We start from the raw sequence: 22863 nt of genomic DNA, 5'->3' as shown, positions 1-22863 counted from the left end.
TGCATTGGAAAATGTGGCACTGGGGAGCGAAGATGCAGCATTGCTGAGATGGGAGGATCCATTTTTCTGCTCTGTTGCTTTACATCCACATGCATTTTGTCATCACACCATTCACCTCATTTACAAGTTTCCGGACTTCCTATCTCCGAAAGCCATATTGTGCTGCGGTCACGATGGTAGAAGCTAAACTAATGACCACCATGGCCTCGATTCACAAAGCGGTGCTAACCTACTTGGCACGCCTAAAGACTTTGGGCTTGTTAACCAGGGTGCGAAGTAGGTTAGCACCGTTTTTTTAAAATCACATCGCGCGAGGAACGTCGCATCGCGGTGCGATGAAAACTGCGCACCCGATGCGCCTATAAGGTCGCATTGGGGTGCGACCTTAACGTCACACCATGCGGCGTTAAGGTCGCACCCCATGCGACCTTATAGGCGCATCGGTAGTGCCGTTTTCATGGCACCGCGATGCAACGTTTCGCACGCACCTGTGCAGGACTTTGTGCGCGATGTGATTTTATCATACCTAAACTAACTTTAGGCGTGACACAGGGCTTTTCACAGGTGTGCTAACGACTTAGCACTGCTTTGAGAATCAAGCCCCATGTGTCGTACAGGAACTAGGTTACTGTATAGTGGAACTATGTTTTTTGCAACCTTCGTAAAGTAAAAAAATTATCGTAGGCTATGTTCCCATTGGTACGTTGCAGTGTGGTTTAACCTCCTTGGCGGTAACCCCGTGTGTGTGTGATTCGCCGCTACCCGCCGCCGCCCCCCCCCCCCCCCACAGACCCCTTTCGCTGCCTGGCCAATCAGTGCCAGGCAGCGCTGAGGGGTGAATCGGAACACCCGCTGACGTCGCAACGTCGGTGACGTCATCGCGATCGTTGCCATGGCGACGGGGAAGCCCGTACAGGGAATACCGTTCAGAACGAGATTCCCTGCAGGGTAAAAGCGCCGGCGGCGATCGGAGGGGTAGGAGGGATAGCAAAGGGAGGGGGGAAGCATGTAGCTAGCGCTAGGCTAGCTACATGCTTTAAAAAAATTTTTTTTTTTAAAAAGTGCTGCGCTGCCCCCTGGCGGATTTATTGTACCGCCAGGGGGGTTAACTGCCACTTTATAACCTGGTACGTCGTACTGCAATGCATCACCAATGTGAAGTTAACAGTGTGGTGGATATATTGGGTATAACGGTGTGTGGCATTGTAATGCAATGCATGCAGTGCATTACCGCATGTTAACAGTAAAGCATACTTTATATTGACTTTATGCTTCACTGTATGGGACGTAAAGCGTGGACAACATGTGGCTCCGCTTTCCTCTTCACCCCTATATGTTATGTCATCAGGATTTATCATATTTACCCCATAGGAGTTTAAAAAGTGGCTCCCGTGGCCACTAGAAAGGAAGTGGTGAGGTAGCAGAGGAGTAAAGAGTATGTTGTGCCACATTCAAGATGGGGACCAGAGCACACTGAAAAGGGACAAGAGAGCTCCCACTGACAGGGAGAAGAGGTCCAGTCCCTAAGATAGTGGTGGTAGAGGCAGGGAAAAGGGGCTGGACAGGTGGACAACAGACCAAAGCGGAAGGTCAGGCAAGAGCGAAGTGAAAAAAAAATAATGTCAAAAAGGCCAGAACCCTTCTTTAACTGCCAGGATCCCAAAAGCTCCCACCTGTTTTTCTCTACTTATTTTGCTGTTTACAGCTATCACAGGAAACCTTGTAGTCGGTAAAGGAGGATAGTAATCTCTAGGTAAGGTTGGGTCCCTCAGGTCAGTGGTTGTGTCTGAGGACCCAAACCCTTCACTGATCCTTTCCGAAGCATGGAAAATACTTGGTTGTTATTATATGTGAAGTGATTATTATATATGGTATTTATCGTACTTACACTCACTAGCCACTTTATTAGGTACGTCTACGAGATAGAACTCTGATCAGCCAATGTAAGAGTACCCAGATAGCGCATGATAACCTAGGGTAACTAGGTAAGTATCACATGTTTGAAAAAGACTAAAGCACCGCTTTATAGCAAAGATATACTTAATATAAACATATTCTTTTAAAAAAATTACTTTTTTTTAAAGGTAATTCAGCTTTAACCACTTGAGGACCGCAGTGTTAACCCCCCCCCCCCCCCCCAAAACCAGGCCTTTTCCATGAAATTGGCCACTGCAGCTTTAAGGCCAAGCTGCAGGGCCGTACAACTCAAAACAGAAGTGATTTCTCCCCCGCGCCTTTTCTCCCCATCTGTTGGTGGGCTCTAAACGCTCCCCCAATGTTTATTTTTTTTAATAAATATTTATTTTATTATTTTTACAATTCCCCTCCCCCCCCCCCCCCCCCCCTCCTGCTTCCTCCCTCCCTCCGCCAGCCAATCAGCGTGATCGGCTGTCATAGGCTTCAGCCTATGACAGCGGATCACTTCCGCACTGACAGAGGTGACAGTCACACGGCTGTCCCCAGTACAGCACTGCTGCAGATCGCAGTGCTGTACAATGTTTATAGATGGCGGCTCCGCCTTCCAAGCAGGAGATGTGTGCGCAGCCTGCACGCGATCTCCTGCTAGCCCCATAGATGGCCGTTCACGCCAATCGGCATGGAGCAGTCCTGGGGCTGCCGCACTGCTAATGCCAATTGGCGTGGAGCAGTCGGCAAGTAGTTAAAGCAAACTTGCTGAACTTCAAACAGAGCATCGGAATAGGGAAGAAAGGGGATTTAAGTGACTTTGAATGTGGCATGGTTGTTGGGGATACATGTAAAATCAGCACTGACAAATTTGGGCGCAGAATGAAGCCGATAAACTGCTTACACTGGGCCTGAACAAATCCCGGCCGTGGTAATTACTATTCCCACTCCAGGCCGCCATGGATAGTGGGGAAAGTCCAGGGGTCTAGTCCTGGGAAAAGAAGTGAGTGGACTCACTTGGAAAACCCTACACGCGGCGCGCCAAAAATGGGCATGGTCAAGCATAACGTGGGCGTGGTCATGGGTGGGGCCAAATATACATGACCTTAGCAGAGATGTAAAAGGTCTGCCGAGGAAGTTTGAGCTCTGCCGTAGTGTATCCTCCAAAAATAGATGTAATCTGACAGCATTTCACCAAAAAGACACGTAATCTGGTAGAAGTTCCTCCAAAATACAGATAATATGGAAGTGGTTCCCCCAAAATAGACAATGTTGCAGCAGCAGTTCCCCCATCATACACATAATTTGGAAGCAGTTCCCCAAAATACGTGAAACCTGACAGCGGAACACCCAAAATACACGTAACACCAAAAATACATATAATCTGGCAGCAGTGGTCCCCCAAACATACACAATCTGGCAGCAGTTCCCCAAAATACACGTAATCTGGCAGCAGCCGTTCCCCTAACATACACATAATCTGGCAGCTGTTCCCCAAAATACATAACAGCGGTTCCACAAAAATGCAGATAATCTGACAGCAGTTCCCCCAAAATAGGTACCCCCAGCATAGGTAGTCAGGTCCAAAGGTGTCCCCAGTATAAGTAGCCATGAGTATAGTAGTCCCCAGTATATGTAGCCAATATATGTGGCTTGCAAAAGTATTCAGCCCCCTTAAAGTTTTCCACATTTTGTCACATTACTGCCACAAACATGAATCAATTTTATTGGAATTCCACGTGAAAGACCAATACAAAGTGGTGTACACGTGAGAAGTGGAATGAAAATCATACATTATTCCAAAAAATTTTTACAAATCAATAACTGCAAAGTGGGGTGTGTGTAATTATTCAGCCCCCTGAGTCAATACTTTGTAGAACCACCTCTTGCTGCAATTACAGCTGCCAGTCTTTTAGGGTATATCTCTACCAGCTTTGCACATCTCGAGACTAAAATCCTTGCCCATTCTTCTTTGCAAAACAGCTCCAGCTCAGTCAGATTAGATGGACAGCGTTTGCGAACAGCAGTTTTCAGATCTTGCCACAGATTCTTGATTGGATTTAGATCTGGCCTTTGACTGGGCCATTCTAACACATGGATATGTTTTGTTTTAAACCATTTAAAACATTCCATTGTTGCTCTGGCTTTATGTTTAGGGTTGTTGTCCTGCTGAAAGGTGAACCTCCGCCACCACCATATTTGACAGTCGGGATGGTGTGTTCTGAGTGATGTGCAGTGTTAGTTTTCTGCCACACACAGCGTTTTGCATTTTGGCCAAAAAGGAATTTTGGTCTCATCCGACCAGAGCACATTCTTCCACATGTTTGCTGTGTCCCCCACATGGCTTGTGGCAAACTGCAAACGGGGCTTCGTATGCTTTTCTGTTAACAATGGCTTTCTTCTTGTCACTCTTCCATAAGAACCAACTTTGTGCAGTGCCCGACTAATAGTTGTCCTATGGACAGATTCCCCCACCTGAGGTGTAGAACTCTGCAGCTCGTCCAGAGTCACCATGGGCCTCTTGACTGCATTTCTGATCAGCGCTCTCCTTGTTCGGCCTGTGAGTTTAGGTGGATGGCCTTGTCTTGGTAGGTTTACAGTTGTGCCATACTCCTTCCATTTCTGAATGATCACTTGAACAGTGCTCCGTGGGATGTTCAAGGCTTTGAAAATCTTTTTGTAGCCTAAGCCTGCTTTAAATTTCTCAATAACTTTATCCCTGACCTGTCTGGTGTGTTCTTTGGACTTCATGATGTTGTTGCTCCCAATATTCTCTTAGACAGCCTCTGAGGCCGTCACAGAGCAGCTGTATTTGTACTGACATTAGATTACACACAGGTGCACTCTATTTAGTCATTAGCACTCATCAGGCAATGTCTATGGGCAACTGACTGCACTCAGACCAAAGGGGCTGAATAATTACGCACACCCCACTTTGCAGTTATTGATTTGTAAAAAATGTTTGGAATCATGTATGATTTTCGTTCCACTTCTCACGTATACACTGCTTTGTATTGGTCTTTCACGTGAAATTCCAATAAAATTGATTCATGCTTGTGGCAGTAATGTGACAAAATGTGGAAAACTTCAAGGGGCCGAATACTTTTGCAAGCCACTGTATGTCCCAGTATATGTAGCCAGAGGTATATGTGCCAAGTATATGTAGTCAGGGGTATATGTGCCCAGTATATGTAGTCAGTGGGATATGTGCCCAGTATATATAGCCAGTGGGATATGTGCCCAGTATATATAGGCAGAGGTATATGTGCCCAGTATATGTAGCCAGTGAGATATGTGCCCAGTATATATAGGCAGGGGTATATGTGCTCAGTATATATAGCCAGGGGTATATGTGCCCAGTGTATATAGCCAGTGGGATATGTGCCCAGTATATATAGCCAGTGGGATATGTGCCCAGTATATATAGGGAGGGGTATATGTCCCCAGGTGGCCAGGTGTGCCCCCAGCAGGAGGGGAGCAGCACAGAGGAGAGCTATTGGGACAGCGGGGAAGGGCGGGCGTCTCCCCCCCTTCCCTCACCTTCGTGCTCCCCTTCCTGCCTCTCCCCTCTGGTGTTTTCAAATGTCTGGCCGGCGGCGAAAGTGGGCGGAGACTTACCGCCGTGCTTCCAGCCGCAAGGGATGCTCCGCTCTGTGTGCGGCTAGAAGACCAGACTAGCCGCACACAGAGCGGAGCGTTCCTTGCGGCTGAAAGAAGGCAGTTAGTCTCCGCCCACTTTCGCCACCGGCCCGACATGTGAAAACACCGGAGGGGAGAGGCAGGAAGGGGAGCACGAAAGTGAGGGAAAGGGGGGGGTGAGTCGTCCGCCCTTCCCCGCTGTCCCCATTGCTCTCCTTCTCTGCGCTGCTCCCCTCCACACAAGCCAGGGTGGACGGCGTCCACTCTCTGGAAAAAGTAAGAGGACACCATCCACCTGCGTCCATGCAGGACTCGACTCCTGGGAAAGTCTTAATTCGGCTGCCAGCTACTGCTGGCGGACGAATTACACTTTTTTAAAGCTAATTTGAGTTCCGTTTTTTGCCGGCACCCAAATTAGCTTCTGTGCGCAGCTATAGCCGTAATTCACATTACGATCTATGGTGCGCCCAAATTTGCAGGAACCAAATTGTTCTGCTTCGGGTTGTTTGTGCCAGAACTTAGGGCTGAGTATTTCAGAAACGACTTGGCCGATATCTGTGTCTGACAGATCTGCCCCCGTGCTCTCTCTTCCGGGTTTGCGCCCAGCATCTCCGGCGTCCCTGTGGCCGGGGACACACGCACGTCATAGGGAAACACAGGAGTGGGCGTGTGCAGTCAGACGCCCCTTCTATGCACTTAGGAAAAGACACTAGCTGGTTGCTGCAGCTAATCAGGGCTCAGCTGACCAGCACTATGGGGAAAGTTCTGGCTGGTTGCTGTAGCCAATCAGGGCTCAGCTCATCAGCCAGCTGGAAGCCACACCTCTCCCCTAGCAGTACGTAAAGGACAACTGAGGTGACATGTAACATGATGAAATAGACGTGTACGTAAAGTGCCAAGCACACAAATAACTATGCTGTGTTACTTTTCATATTTCTCTGCCTAAGAGAGTTAAACATCAGGTATGCAATTGACAGTTTCTTTCCGGGTCGGGACCAGGTCAGACTATAGTGTAACCCTCACTGATAAGTAAATACAGCCATAAAATACTTTCCTGTCAGCAAATGGCTTCTGAGAGCAGGAAAGAGATGAAAAAGTCAATATTTCATAGATTTTAGCTTTGGTATAATTCAATGAAGGGGTCATTGAGTAGAGACAATGAAACAGTTAAAACTTAAAAACTAGATTTAAATATATCTAAAAAGGTCATTTTTAGGAGAAGGATAGATACAATTTTTTTTCATCAATTTATTTTCACCTCGGATGTCCTTTAATGCTGGGAATACACGGGTCGATCCGGCGGCCGATTAGCCACCGAATCGGCCCCAGCCGCGTCCTTGCTCGTCCGCGCGGATTGATTGCCGCTCGTCCCCGCCGGCGCTTCCTTATCAGCGCTTGATTCCCTGCCATTGTCCGCCGGCGGGGGTCGAGCGGCTTGATCGGGCCAGCTGAATATTATCAGCTGGCCGGATCAGCTGGTCGATACACGGTACAGAAACGTACCGTGTATCCCCAGCATCAGCCTTACTCCTGCAGTATTCCCTTGCCCGTTATAGCGTAAGCTGCCTTGGTGAAGCAGTGGGTGCTATTGTTCTGATTGGATCTGCTGTTTACGACTCTTGACTTTGGACTACGTTTTGATCGCCACCTGGACCAACTTTTCCCTGATTACCGGGATTACGTCTTGCCTAGCCCTTTGCACCGTCCGTTAACCAATTAGCAGTAATGGGCACACCACTATGGTAACTAGTGTTACCATGGTAATGCGCGTGTCATTAATGGGTTACCAGGCGGTGCTGACCCTGGTGTTAATAACGGTAACATTTCCATGCACTCCCTGCGCATGACAACTTTACAGCAGTTTACTGCAGCAGGACCATGGACTTACCTGGAAGCCTTAATGTCACATTTCTTGTAAATGGGAGTTGCATACTCTTGTAATGTATACTACAGGTATAGATTCTCCCATAATCCTCTGCAGTAGGTGTAATCATCAGTGTACAGACCAGTGATTCTCCTGTGGCTTGTGTCTCCTTCTGCTTTTCTCTCGCCAGCTGTCCACCATATGCCCAGGTGACTTTACTGATGTCGCTGAGGTCACCGCCGGTCACACGGCAAGTTAGAGTCAGGGGTTTTCCATACTCTCCTATCCTGGGGTCACTGGTGATATCACCAACTACTGGAAACCCTGAGGAGGAAGATAGATAAGGGAAGCAAGAGGTAAATCAATCATCATAGGTTAATGTACACTTTGATACGCATTTAATACGTGAAGAGCATGTGAAGAGCATTTCTTATAAGCCGCTCACTGAATAAAAAGAAAAAAAAAATCACTTCAAATGCAGAAGAATAGGACAGACTTCTTAGGGAAAGCAAAACCCAAAGAAAACACAAATCAAACGTAATTCAAATGTATGTAAATACAGGGGCGTAGCAATAGCCATAGCAGCTGCTATGGGGCCCTGGAGCATGGGGGGGAGAGGTGGTACTTGATGTACAGCATTCACTAATGACTTTCTTGTGCTCTTCCACCTTCTGACTTTGTCTTCGTGCCGTGGACTATATGCAGCGTAGTTTGCACGGAAATGTAAATTGCCCAATTAACTCACATCCATAGGGAAGGGGCAGGTGGAATTGCTCATTAGCGCCTTCATGTGAGGTCCCTATGAAAGTTTTGCTATGGGGCCCCATAATCCCTAGCTACGCCACTGTATAAATATCAATAATGAAGTTCGAATTCAGATCAAACATGAGATGGAATTGGCGTCTGAACTTGTAATTAGACAAATATTGTTGAATGTCATCTACATTTGTTGTGCTTTAGTGGCAATTTTGTGTAAATGTACTCAAAATTTCCTAAGTGTTGCCATGTGCAAGGAGCGCACAGCAATTTTACTGTTACCAGCTGCGGGGAAGCACCGTCTGATAACCCATTAGCGACAGGCACATTACCGGGGTAACACCCTTTACCATAGCAACATGTGTGTTCGTTACTGCTAACGATTTTACAAGTGTTACTCCCCTAAACTAGTAAAGGTAAAATACAGTATAGCTTATTAGTCTCCCCGCGATTGGTTTTGCAAATAGTCCATTTCAGTAACAGTGCAGATTTAGGCCTCTTTCACCAGGGCCGGCGCTACCATAGAGGCAAAGGAGGCAATTGCCCCAGAGCCTGTAGGGCCCCCAGTGGCTACAAGAGGAAAACATTTTTTCAAAAAGACCTTGAGAAAATCGATTTAAAAGTTTCAAAGGAAAAAAAATACACATTTAAAACCAACCGACTTTAACGGTTAATAGCAAATCCACCTTAAACGCTAGAAACCCTAAATTTGCAGACTATGTTAAGGAGATCATTAGGAATAAGAGGAATTATTTTTTTTGCAAAAAGACCTTATAGTTTTTGAGAAAATCGATTTTAAAATTTCAAAGGGAAAAAGTATACTTTTAAATGCGGTAAATGTCACTTTTAGTAGCAGGGGAAAAAATTCAAAACGCTCAACCCCCTAGAATCATACCAATGGGTGCAGGATCTGGTAAGCCACGCCAATCCACAAATATGCACAGAAGGATCCGAAAACCAAGCAATGGTTGAAAATGCTGGTATTCTTTATTCAGGAATTCCACATGACATGTGCAATTAAAACCAAAGTTGAACTTGTGGTTTTAATTGCACTTGTCATGTGGAATTCCTGAATAAAGAATACCAGCATTTTCAACCATTGCTTGGTTTGCGGATCCTTCTGTGCATACTTTTAGTAGCAAACGGTAGTGTAATTTTACATGTATCAAAAGAAAGAGCAATTCATTTCCACGTATGGACCTCCTGAAAACCCCTCCGCAGCCGCAGTGCTTTGGCCAGGGATATTATATGGCTGTATGAAGATCTCTGGCATTTTTTCCTATTTTCCTAATTTTTTTTTTTTCATGTTTAGAGTGTGGGAATTTTTTTTAAAAACATTATGTGGGGTCCCCCCTCCTGAAACTTTTTAACCCCTGTCCCCCATGCAGGCTGGGATAGCCAGAATGTGGAGGTCTGACCGATTGGGGCTTCACGCCCTGACCATACCAGCTGCAAAAAAGGTCCCTTAATCCCGATTTTTGTTCCGGGGTATCTGTTGGGGGGCCCCCCCAGGTTTATTTTGCCCTGAGGCCCCATTGTTGCTAAAACCGACCCTGTCTTTCACAGTGGGACGTTAAAAGTCCCACGTTTATAAAAAATGATAACGCAGACTAACGCACAGCACTACAAAGTCTGTGCGACATTCACATTGCACACGTTGCGTTATGTGTAACGTGTAGCAATATTTATAAAGTGCTGCATGCTGTGCGTTTAGCAATATATCTGCTGCGTTATGTGTGTTGCAAATGCTCAGTAATGTTTCTTTTTTTTTTGTTTTAATTTAACGCATGCGCCGTTTTCTTTCCATCGGTATGCGACGAAAATGGCGCACCAAGAGACACAACGCAGTGCAAAATAACGTCCAATTTCATAACCTACATGCGCTGCGTTAGGGGCACGTCGTGCGACTTTAACATCGCATCAAACGCAATGTCCCAATGTGAAAGAGGCCTTAAGGAAAAAATTGAAAGAAAAAAAAAAAAAGCCAGGAACAGCCCAGTCTTCTTTTTAAAGACTTTCAACCTCCTGTATGAATTAGTAAGTGGTCTGCAAAAGCATTTTGGGGTTCTCAATTACCAGTACTCCCTGGTGAACTTGATGCAAAGAGAGACTTTGCTATGTTTTTCGTTTTGTTTTGTTTTTGCGAGTTTCTTCCTGTTTCTTTTACACGATTGTCTGTTTCATCCTCTGCCTGGATTTCAATTACGCTCTTTGCCTGCCGCCTGTGCCGACCTCTGCCTGAATTTAACTACTCTCTGCTGGTCACCTGCCTGACATCTGCTATGGCGTCAGCCTCAAGGCGTCTTACACCAGAAGCGCTGGTGGAGTTTGAGGACAGCGATCCTGATCTGCTGTTGCTGACGGACTCGTGTGACAGCGATGCACCTGAAGATTTGTCATCTGACTTGGGTAGCGAGAGTGACAGTGACTTAATCACCACCGAGGTTAGTGATGTACGCATCTGGTGCCCCATTGAAACTAATAAGGCTCCGCCACCGCCCCCCACTTTATTTTTACTGGGGAGCCTGGCCTGAAGATAGTGTGAGCACAACCCCCTGGCCTACTTGCAGCTCTTTTTCAATCTTGTTGTCATTGAAAAAATAGTGGTGGAGACAAACCGCTACGCCACACAACAACTGGCTGCTCCACAAGGGCGCTTTTCAAGGAGCAGGACTTGGAAGCCGGTCACTAAGGAGGACTTTTGGCTTTTCTTTGGACTAATTATTCTGCAGGGGGTAGTGGGGAAGCCCCTGCAGAAATAGTATTGGTTAACTAACAAGATAATTTCTACCCCGGTAATGTCTGAATACCGTTTTGGACTTATAATGAAATATTTGCACTTTTCAGACAACGACACCTTCAATGAGTCCACCCACCCTGTGCCAAAGCTCAAAAAATGTGGGAAGTTAATCAGCTGGTAGTGGAAAACGTTTGAAACACTTCTGTATCCCAGAGGGACATAAGTGTTGATGAAAGCCTGATTTTTTACAAGGGGGGGACTGAGTTGGATTTAGTACATCGCATCCAAGAGGGACCTCTTTGGTGTGAAATCTTATCTGTGAGTCAGCAACCGGATATATTTGAAAAATCCTACATGATCTGTGAGTCAGCATCCGGATATATTTGAAAAATCCTACATGATCTCTGAGTCAGTATCCGGATATATCTGAAAAATCCTACATGATCTGTGAGTCAGCATCCGGATATATTTGAAACACCATTCTTTACACCAGCAAAGGGAATCAATTCCACCCCACTTTCAACAGCTACGGACTGAGGACATCCTCTGTGCTGTCTTTGATGAAGCCTTTCCTAAACAAAGGCTACTATGTGACCACAGATAACTTTTACAGTTCCCCAGAACTTTTTAATTTCTTATAGATAATAAAACCCGTCAGATTTATATTCCTGTCTCTCTAACTTCCTGTTGTGACACCAGAAAAAGGAAGCACAGGGAATTCCATAATGATGTGATAAAAAAGTTGCTAAATAATTTAACTCTCCCATGCTCTGTGCAAAGCTGAAAGCCCTGCTTAAAGGGACCCTTTGGCGACAGAGCCAGTAGCTGGCCACTGGCACAGCATGATCGAGGACACACGTGGCTAGGGCCGTGCAGGCGCGGCGGCTTGCGACTTACTCTATTGCCAAAATGGAAACTGAGCCACTGCGGTGGATTGGAGGATTGTTCCAGCTGCAGGGGGTTGGTAGAAGCCACATTAAGTGAAACTTTTTTTTTTAAAGGTTAGTTAAGGTTCCTTTTAAGTAAAATCTGGAGAGAGAAGACAGTGGAAGCTGTCACTGAGTACTTCCTTTTAAATAAAGCCATTGAAAAAACACAAAATCCAGGCTCCTCACCTCGAGCTAGGACTTTTAAACACTTGTACATTTAATGGGGAGGTGCTGGAAGGGGTGTGGCAAGCAAAACATCAAAATGAACTTCTGCACACTCATGCAAATCCTCATGTGAATTCATTCACAAAAATCATGCAGCAATCAATGCTGTCCCTACAGTTAAGTTAAAAGTTGGGATCTTCGTTGCAAGAATAAAGTCTCTTGCGTAGTCACATACACCGCGTAGAGGTAGCCCAGTGTCGTATGTGATTTTTACAAGAATAAAGTCTCTTGCGTAGTCACATACACCGTGTAGAGGTAGCCCAGTGTCGTATGTGCTGGGCTACGTCTACGCGGTGTATGTGACTACGCAAGAGACATTATTCTTGCAACGAAGATCCCAGCTTTTAACTTAGCTGTAGGGAGAGCATTGATTGCAGCATGAGTGTGCGGAAGTTCATTTTAATGAAATAAAGCTATTGGCCTGGTTGTTGTGCTGACCTTGTGCATCTATTGCCTTTCAGAGCAACTGACAGAGACCAGTATGCAGGTCATGTTACTCCTCTGGCTGCATGCTTGTTCCAGGTGACACTTTTTTACAAGGGCATAAAGAAGGCTGAAGCCCCCATACTCCTCTCAGGTAAAATATGCTCTAGAGCAGGCATGGGCAAACTTGGCCCTCCAGCTGTTAAGAAACTACAAGTCCCACAATGCATTGCAGAAGTCTGACAGCCACAGTCATGACTCATAAAGGCAAATGCATTGTGGGACGTGTAGTTCCTTAACAGCTGGAGGGCCAAGTGTGCCCATGCCTGCTCTAGAGTCACCTAAAAATGAGTGGATTGCTGATTACCTTTCAGCTTCATGATAAATTCTTTAGTAATCATTTTCGCAGCATGAGTGATTTGCATTCGGATGGGAGCTCCATGATGTTCATCCATTGCATCAAGTGTCAGCTTTATAGTTCCAGAGAACATCCCAGATTCTTCCTGGAAGATGGGCCGTTCTGAATGGAGTAAGCCTGAACCGTGGAACCACTGAACATGAGCATCTCCAGGGTACATGTTACTGACTGCACAAGATAATGTCACCGTCTGTCCTCTCACAGGCTCTGCAGGGTCACTCCGTATTTCACCCACATGAGGCTGAGAGACTGCAACACAGAATAACAGTTATCATACAAACCAAAATATTCTGCTACATATTACATATATATGTGTATATACCAGAGACAGAATGTTAATCAAATATTTCATATTGTAACCTAAGGGATCCCACTTTCAAAGTGAAGAGCACTACTAAAGCCTCATTCACATCATTTAGCGCAGATGGCATTGCGATTGGAACACAACGCGTACAATCGCACACCATCTGTGGCACTATGCGCTGCATTCCTGATCCTATCCGTATTGAATGGGTCAGTGTTGCTATTCCTGAAAAATGCATGCAGCAGTGCGGTAGCGCATTGCACTGCTGTGCAGCAAATATGATGGGAATGGCAGAAGTACTGTCAATGCACATCACATCATCATATGCGCTGCCGAAGTGCGCACAGCAGCACGTATGATGTGAACAAGGACTTAGAAGTCTATAAGTTGGCAGTCAGTTTGTGCTCGCAGGGAGCGTCCACACTTGCGTGCTCGCAGGGAGCGTCCACACTTGCGTGCTCGCAGGGAGCGTCCACACTTGCGTGCTCGCAGGGAGCGTCCACACTTGCGTGCCCGCAGGGAGCGTCCACACTTGCGTGCCCGCAGGGAGCGTCCACACTTGCGTGCCCGCAGGGAGCGTCCACACTTGCGTGCCCGCAGGGAGCGTCCACACTTGCGTGCCCGCAGGGAGCGTCCACACTTGCGTGCCCGCAGGGAGCGTCCACACTTGCGTGCCCGCAGGGAGCGTCCACACTTGCGTGCCCGCAGGGAGCGTCCACACTTGCGTGCTCGCAGGGAGCGCCCACACTTGCCTGCTCTCAGGGAGCGCCCACACTTGCGCGCCCTCAGGGAGCGCCCACACTTGCCTGCTCTCAGGGAGCGCCCACACTTGCCTGCTCTCAGGGAGCGTCCACACTTGCCTGCTCTCAGGGAGCGTCCACACTTGCCTGCTCTCAGGGAGCGTCCACACTTGCCTGCTCTCAGGGAGCGTCCACACTTGCCTGCTCTCAGGGAGCGTCCACACTTGCCTGCTCTCAGGGAGCGTCCACACTTGCCTGCTCTCAGGGAGCGTCCACACTTGCCTGCTCTCAGGGAGCGTCCACACTCTCCTGCTCTCAGGGAGCGTCCACACTCGCCTGCTCTCAGAGAGCGTCCACACTTGCCTGCTCTCAGAGAGCGTCCACACTTGCCTGCTCTCAGAGAGCGTCCACACTTGCCTGCTCTCAGAGAGCGTCCACACTTGCCTGCTCTCAGGGAGCGTCCACACTTGCCTGCTCTCAGGGAGCGTCCACACTTGCCTGCTCACAGAAAGCATCCACACCTACGTGCTCTCAGGAAGTGTCCACACCAGCGTTTTATGCATGCAATTTTTCGCATGTCTTCGATTGCAATTTCTGTATTTTTTTTCTATGTTCTTTTGCTCGTATGCATTTTATTATTTAATATGCCTGTATGCGATATCAATAAAGCTACGTATTTTACATGAAAAGATAACTAATTACCTTCAAAATTGCATGCAAACAGGGTTGATCCGGATATGGCGTGGTGATGGAGAGTTCTGAGCATATAGCACAATTTCTATAGCTATGGAAAAACCCAGCAATCCCACCACAGCTCCTGAGACCATGGCTGTGGAGTCGGAGCAAATTTTGTGTACCTGGTCAGAGTTGGTGGTTTCATAAACTGAGGCATTGGAGTCGGATGATTTTTGTACCCACTCCATATCCCTACAACGGCTGTGGAGTCGGAGTCGGAGCAATTTTGGGTACCTGGAGTCAGGGCTTCATTAAATCAGGAGTTGGAGTCGGATGATTTTTGTACCGACTCCACAGCCCTGCCTGAGACTAGGGCAATGAAGGGCTAGTGACAATTGTAATCTGCTAATTACAGTTATGCAAAATGTTGCTTAATTTTTCGCAATTACGCCCATAAGTAATTACAATTTGGACATTCAATTGATTTTGCATAACCCATTCGTAATTTCGGGTAATTACAAAAACATTTCACATAATTTGGTTCCGACCTTAGTGATTAATAGGAATGCCCCCATACACGCTATTGTCACCAAAATTGCTACGTATGTTAAGGACAATAGTGGGAACAAGTAAAAACATTTTTTTTATTAAATACAATCGATTTTAAAGGGACTCAGAGCTGTAATAATAAAAAAGTTTTATACATACCTGGGGCTTCCTCCAGCCCCATCCGCTCGGATCGCTCCCACGCCACTGCCCTCCGCTGCCCGCCGCTTTGGGAACCGAGTCCCGTTACTGACATCAGTCGACTCCAGCCTACTACGCAGGAGAAGTGCGCCCTCTACGTACCTCTCCAGCAGCCGCTGGACACATTCAGCACTTGCGTAGTACTTCCTTCAGTCGCAAAATGCTCCCGATGACAGGAGCGAGACAGAGAATGCACTGGTTAAGGGTGGAGTCCACTAGACCTAGCTGAGGGTCCTTATAGTAGCATAGTCCCAGGGCCTGTAGCAGTGTCATAATAGTTATGGACCAAGGGGTACCAGACTATTTGAAATCGGTCTAGCTTATCTTTCATAATAGCTTTAATTATTTTCAAACAATAGGTATTGACCTAGCTTGATTTCAAAGTGTTCAAACAGCAGAGATGGTTGCTTCCAACATGAAGCTATGGTGAGTTTACCTGCTGTGAAAATATAATACATGTGATGTTATTGTATTTTTGAAAGACCTAAGATTTCAGCACCCAATAGAGCTTCTAGAGTCTTTATGGAGAAAACAAGTACCACATAGATCCACTGGTAGACTTTATTCGATAGCCGTTAAGTCTTGGGGCATTACCACCATATGTGCAGGTAGCTGCCTTCCACCAGGCAACCCCAAAAGCAATAGCCAGTCTGCTGACAAATTTAACTTGTTGGGGTGGAGTCAAATAGCATCTGACCGCTACCATCTAGCACTAATGGAACCCTATGGTTTTTAGGTATGTGGGACCATCTACCGTATATTGCAAGTCATCCTGTTCAAATTTTACTCCTGGCTCTTTTTCCTACTTGATGATATAAGCAGGGTTATAGGATGAATGTCCAGAAGTCAGGTCTGCATATATCAGTGAGATAGGGCCAGGGGCCAGCGGGTCTTGGTTTCAAAAGTTTTTTTTCAGCACTTTTAGAAAAATAACAAGAATAAACAATGGTACAAGTGTATACACACGTAAAGGAAATATCAGGCAAATGACTAAAAAACAGATCTACTTACCTGGGGCTTCCTCCAGACCCTGGAAGCCAGGGCTGTGGAGTCGGTACAAGAATCATCCGACTCCCGACTCCTCAGTTTATGAAACCACCCTTTGACTTCAGGTACCCAAAATTGCTCCGGCTCCGAAGTCTAATTTTTACAGAGGCTGTGGATTTGGTACAAAAATCATCCTATTCTGACTCCTCAGTTTAATAAAACCACAGACTCCGAGTACCCAGAATTGCTCGCACTGCTGCACCGCTCGCTTTCATGCTCCCCTCGCCAGGGGCATTCAGTGCAAGTGCAGTCCTTCTGCACCTGCACAGAATGCTGCCATAGATGGGAGCGTGACCGCAAACAGGCGCAGCAGCCGCTGACCTCGCTGGGTCACCAGCTGCTACGGAGGGGACCCCGGGAGACCCGCTGAGAGCAGAGCTGCAGCGAGGGACACACAAGCTCCCAGGAACTGGAGGAATCCCCAGGTAAGTAAGTATTTGCCTGATACTTACTTTTAATTAAAAAAAAAGACATTATAATGCATCCCACACAAAGGAGCAATACAATTGTCAAGGAACATAGACAACTCCAGCAGCTATCAAGCTTCTTTTACTGGAGGAGTGGCGCAATGACTTTTTCAACATAGTGTGAAATCTGGAAGTATATTGGAAATATCTAAACACCTTCCTAGCAGCAGCCAGTAAGGTCCAATAACCATATATCATATTTATTATATCCTCAGCCAATCTGACATAGATAGCATGAAGGTTCACGGGTTATTCCGGCTTCAATAGAGGCAGAGACAACATGTCTCTCAAAGGCCTTTGTGTATGTTTGTAATAGTAGGGGGAAAGCTCATCCACATACTTAGGTATTTCAATAGGGACTCCATCTAGACCCGGAGTTTTTTTTTATAAGGAAAGCTAGCAATAGCCATTTGTATCTCCTTCTCGGTTACCGGAACATCAATGGCATCATGTTGCTCTGGTGTTACTCTGGGTTAGGGCAGCTCTGCCAGATAAAACTATCAGTAATTGCCATCGGCCCTGACTGGGGAAGGATGGGGGGGGAGGGGGGTTAGAGTCAGAGCGCAAAATTGTAACCGACTACGACCCTAACACCAACCAACTAGGTCTATCTGCAGTTTGTGTTAAAGTGGTCTGAAACTCAGTATTTCTTCTTTGCTCTAAAATATTACTTACACCCGTAATCCTACTACCACAAATTTGTAGCAGAACAGCTTTCAAACAGTTAAACAATGCACTTTGTTCTGCAGTGCAAAACTACTTCAGCTTGTGATCCTCATCCGAAGAGGTGATAACATTATCTTTTGTTTACATTCCGCTGTTACATTCTTAGCTGTGCTGAAAACTAGCTCTCTCTGCTTTAAGCATGCACACAGTTGAGAAATTATCACTAAAAGATGTAAATATATAACTACAGCAGCTACGAATAAAATGCAATGGGAGCTTTCAGAGCAAATAAACTGTACTTTGGGAACTTGTGAATTTGTAAATGGACAATATTACTTGACCACAAAGGCAAATATGATAACTGTATGAGTAATAAAACGCAGGAAAACACATTTTTATTGTATGTTATGTCGGAGTTTTAATTCCGCCACACGATTTTTCTCCAAAGGTTCCCGTTCCTTTTGCTAGTCATGGGCTCCCCTTTGCTAGTCATGGGCTCACGTGTCCCTAAGGACTCGAATACGTGATTTAAATGAGGCTTAATTGCTTTAGCTGTGCGGCTGGGTGAGAGGGGGTTAGTTACCCATAAGTCCACTATCCATCCTGCATTTCAGACGTCTTGCACGCGTCTTATTGGACGCGTTGCAAGACTCACTATCGCACACTTCCTCCTTCAAGGCGGAAGGAGGAGAAAGCGCACGATAGTGAGTCTTGCAACGCGTCCAATAAGACGTGTGCAAGACGTTTGAAATGCAGGATGGACAGTGGACTTAATGGTGACTAACCCCCTCTCACCCAGCCGCACAGCTGAGGCAATTAAGCCTCATTTAAATCACGTATTCAAGTCTTTAGGAACTCGTGAGCCCATTTACAAGTAGCCCTTTACAAGTAGCCAATGAAGCAATCAGCTCACCCCGCAAAAAGGCCTTGAAAATTCACCACACCAGAACTCTCTTGTCTTAATCTCTGTGAGAGAAGACACATTCTTGCATATGCTTAGTAATGCGTTCATCTGATTTGAGAATATTTAACCAGAAGGGTTTACACTTACAGAACTTGTTAGGGAGGTTTCTGACCACAGTACAAGGCAAGTACAACTGGTGCATGGTCGGACATAAGGTGAGGGAGCATACTCACATCTGTAGTAATCTTAAAGAGACACTGAAGCGAAAAAAATAAATTATGATATAATGAATTGGTTGTGTAGTAGGGATAATTATTAGAACATTAGTAGCAAAGAAAAGATTCTCATATTTTTATTTTCAGTTATACAGCGTTTTTTATAACATTGCATCATTTTCTAATATTTGCAGTTTACCCACTACTGAGCATTCTAAATGATTTCACAGAACAGCTGGTGAACTACTGACCTGTCCTCTGGAGAGAAAAACAAAATACAGTGACTGACAGTTGAGATAACAAGCTTCAGAAAACAGAGCTCTCTGCGACTATAAAAGTCACGGAGCTCAATGGCTCTATTGCATAGATAACAACTGGAGTTTCTTAACTCTTCCTGTACTGGAAACAATATTAGACTTATGTCTCTACTTCTAATGTTTTATTTCTAAGCTGTACTACATATACAAATCATCATTTTTTTTTTTTTTTGCTTGAGTGTCTCTTTAAGGCTACTTACACACCAAGACGTTGCGTTTTAGGGGACGTTATGGTCACATAACGTGCCCCTAACGCAACTTATGGTGGTGTTGAAGTTGGACGTCAGATTGAGCTGCGTTATGCAGCTCTCAAAGCAGCCGCTCCAGGTTAGTCATAGGAAGTCCGGATCTTTTTAAGGAATCGGATCATTGAAAAGATCCAGTTCTTTGAACCAAATAATTTGAATCATTTTACTAGGGCAGCAGACTGGGTGAAATGATTATCAGGACAGGACTTTCCCTGCACTGTACATTCTGTATGTTCCTGTTTCTTCCAGACAGACATCCACTGTGAACGAAATCTTTCATTGTGATGATCCGGATGATTCGACTCATAAAAAAAATCCGGATCAAATGAATGATTCGTTCATAATCCGGACAACACTACAGTCCCACCACCAGTCTCCACAGTGCAGTGAATATTAATTAGCCATGTGGCTGGCCGCTGAGGAGGAGGGGACACCTCCTCCTCCAACATTACTGAGCATGTGCAAACAGTCTAACGCTGCTTAGCCCAGTATAATGTACAGCATGCAGCACTTTGTTTTTAACGTGCTGCGTTACAATGTAACGCAACGTGTTACTGTGAACAGCAACATTGATTTTACAGTGCTGTGAGTTAGGCTGCGTTACTGGCTGCTGTAACATGGGACTTTAATGTCCCACTGTGAAACCAGCCTAAAGGGATACTTAAGCCTTACAAAAAAAAAAAAAAATCAGTTTTACTCACTTGGGGCTTCTACCAGCCCCCTGCAGCCGTCCTGTGCCCTCGCAGTCACTCGCGGATCCTCCTTTCCTCCACGATCGGGCTGCTGTGCAGGAACAAGCTGATTGCATCTCTCCACTCTGCTGGGAGCTCTATGCATGCAAATAGTTCCAGCATCAAGGGAGGAGAGAAAGACTGGCACAACATCAGAGGTGGCTTTAGAGAATGCGTGGCCTGGGGCGAGTGTCATATGCGGGGGCCTAGAGCCATAAGTGTAGGCCATATTACATTCCTCCACGCTCACGGGTTTGTCCGCCCTTTAATGCAGTACGGCTTAGTATGGTTTTTCTTGTACTGTGCCTGATGCTCCTGGCAAAGTGAGCAGGAACGTGTGCGGCTACACAGGGGCAGGAGCAGTTGCCGAAACTGAGCCGCGGCAGGGGACCGGAGGATCCATGAGGTATGCTTAAAGAGACTCCGAAGCCTCGAAAATTATAGTAATGGATTGCGGAGATGCCGCCGCGCAGTCTGGCAGCGGGGCGGCTGTCTCCGCGTTCAGACCGGCGGTTTCCGCACAGCAGCATGCGTCTGGTTTGCCGTGGCCTTGTAGTGCACACAGATGGAGACGCGCGCGCTAGAAGGCAGGCCCTTTATGCCAGTAGGAGGGATCAGCTGATCAGGTCGATCAGCTGATCCCAGCGCGGGTGCTGATTGGCTGACTGGCGCAGGGCGGCGCGGAGGAGCGCTGCAGTATATATAGATCTTGCTGGTCAGTCTCTGGTTGTCTGCCGTTGCGAATACTTATGTGTGAGCACTCAGACCTCAGTCAGATCCCACAGTGTGTTAGAACCAGGTGGACCTGGGAATTCACACTTAGCCAGATTACTACTGTGTTATACTTTAGACCAGTTCCGGGGTGTTGAGACCAAGGACCTCACACCCAAGCTTAGGATCACTGTGTCATTACTGTGTTATACTTTACACCAGTTCCGGGGTGTTGAGACCAAGGAGCCAGCACAGGATAGAGAGCACCGAGAGAGGAGACGGAAGGCTCTATATGACCCAGAGCCTTCCCTCTACTTAAGTAAGTATTTGGTTCATTTTTTTAAAAATGCGGATCCCATTCACTTTAAGCATGGATGGCATAGATGAAACACTGCATTCCTGTGTCTAAACGAGGCTTTAATCACCCCAAAATCCCCGGGGCAAATTGCGGGACTCCTTCCTGTTAGAGGCAGAGCTTTGTGCAGTAGTTCTGCCTCTATTCACGTCAATCCCAGAAGATCACTGCCTCCTCCTGCCCCTCTCAGTCTTCTTTAACTGAGAGGGGCGGGAGGAGGCAGAGATTCGCGAGGACTGACGCAACTGGAGGCAGAGCTACAGGGCAAAACTCTGTCTCCCCTGGGCAGCAAAATCCACGACTTTGAAAGTCGTGGATTTTTGCCCCGGGATTTTGGGGTGATAAAGACCTCGTTTAGCCGTGGGAATGCGGCGTTTCATCTATGCCATTCATGCTTAAAAGGACTGGATAATAAAAAAATGCAATTTTCGGGGCTTCAGAGTCTCTTTAAAGGAGTTATCAGGCAATAAAAGGCAAAATAAGGGCTACTTACCCAGGGCTTCGTCCAGCCCCAAGCTCCCAGCATGTCCCTCGCTGCAGCTCTTCCCGCAGACGTTCGTCGTCTCTGCTTCCCGGTCCGCGGTGATGACATCAGGCTGACCTTGAGTCCCGCGGACCGGGAAGCAGAGATGGCGAACAGCTGCGGGCAGAGCTGCGGCGAGGGACATGCTGGGAGCTTGGGGCTGGACGAAGCCCCGGGTAAGTAGCCCTTATTTTGCCTTTTATTGCCGGATAACTCCTCTAAGTATAGGCAGCCCCTCCCCAAAGAAGTCAGATGCCCTCACCCCTTAAAGGGAACCTGAACTGAGTAAAATTATTTAAAATAAACACGATGTAGCTGCAAATGAATATTACATACTTACCTCACCGTCAGTTCCTCTCAAAAGCTCACCATTTTCTTCTTACAGTGATCCCTTCCAGTTCTGACAATATTTCATCAGAAATGAAATATATCAGCTTCAGTCAGTTACAACTGAATGTGCAAGGTAATGTCCATGTTTTTCTATGGCTCAAGTGGGCGATATTACAGTTTGACAGTGCACTGCCCAGGAAGCTGTTATGGGGTAATGCCCATTTTCAAAATGGAAAGCAAAGAATTCCATTGATCACAGTGGACAAACAGGACACAGGAGAAAGAGACTGATGGCTACACAAGAGGTAAGTATGGCGTGTTTATGTTTACTTTGACTTTTAATTTTAAGTTCAGGTCCTCTTAAAGTATAGGAGCCCCCCCTTAGTAAAGGCAGCCCCCCCCCCCAAAGTAGTCATATGCCCCCACCACTAGGAGCCCCCTTAAGTATAGGTTGCCTAGTGTATGTGCATTCAAGCCCCCGCCCGAGTCTGCTGGGCAACATCTCACCTGCTTCTCAGGGTGGCAAAGTTCCCCTCAGTCGGCTGCTCACACAGGTGCTAACGCTGCCCATGGCTTCCTCTACCGGCGCTCGTCTCCCTGCCCATCATTCTCCTTGCTCTGCTGCCTGAGTGCCCGGGCTTTACTCATTCATTCAAGCATGCACATCAATAGAGTGGCCTGCAGTGATGAATGAGAAGAGAGTTGACCAATGACAGCGCTGTATACTTACAGGAAGTGAAGTATACAGCGCTGTCATTGGTCACCGCTCGCTTATCACTGTAGCCACTTGCTGATGAGATATGCAAATCTGAATGGATGGGTAAAGCCTGGGCAGAGGTCGGAGCCAGGGGAACTTTGTTAAAAATAGATGAGCGCCGGGTGAGGAAGAGACGGGTAGAGTTAACACCAGGGACACACCGTAGTCGCCGCAGATTCCCCAAGCGCACCATGACTGCGGATGTGATGACATGCAGGGGCGTGGGG

General features: G+C 46.6%; 1 protein-coding gene across 1 annotated transcript in view; it reads right to left on the bottom strand.

The window, feature by feature from the left end:
• The window catches only part of LOC137538352 (hemicentin-1-like), a 144871-nt gene that overhangs the window by 4831 nt on the left and 117177 nt on the right, over positions 1 to 22863 (bottom strand). Inside the window, exons 8-9 of the mRNA XM_068260460.1 lie at positions 12849 to 13148; positions 7433 to 7732 (exon numbers count right to left, since the gene is read on the bottom strand). Coding sequence (XP_068116561.1) covers positions 7433 to 7732; positions 12849 to 13148 — 600 coding nt within the window. The remainder of the gene's footprint in view (positions 1 to 7432; positions 7733 to 12848; positions 13149 to 22863) is intronic.

The sequence above is a fragment of the Hyperolius riggenbachi genome, chromosome 11 (assembly GCF_040937935.1).
Source record: "Hyperolius riggenbachi isolate aHypRig1 chromosome 11, aHypRig1.pri, whole genome shotgun sequence".
NCBI lineage: Eukaryota > Metazoa > Chordata > Amphibia > Anura > Hyperoliidae > Hyperolius > Hyperolius riggenbachi.
This window is presented reverse-complemented; position numbering and strand designations above follow the sequence as displayed.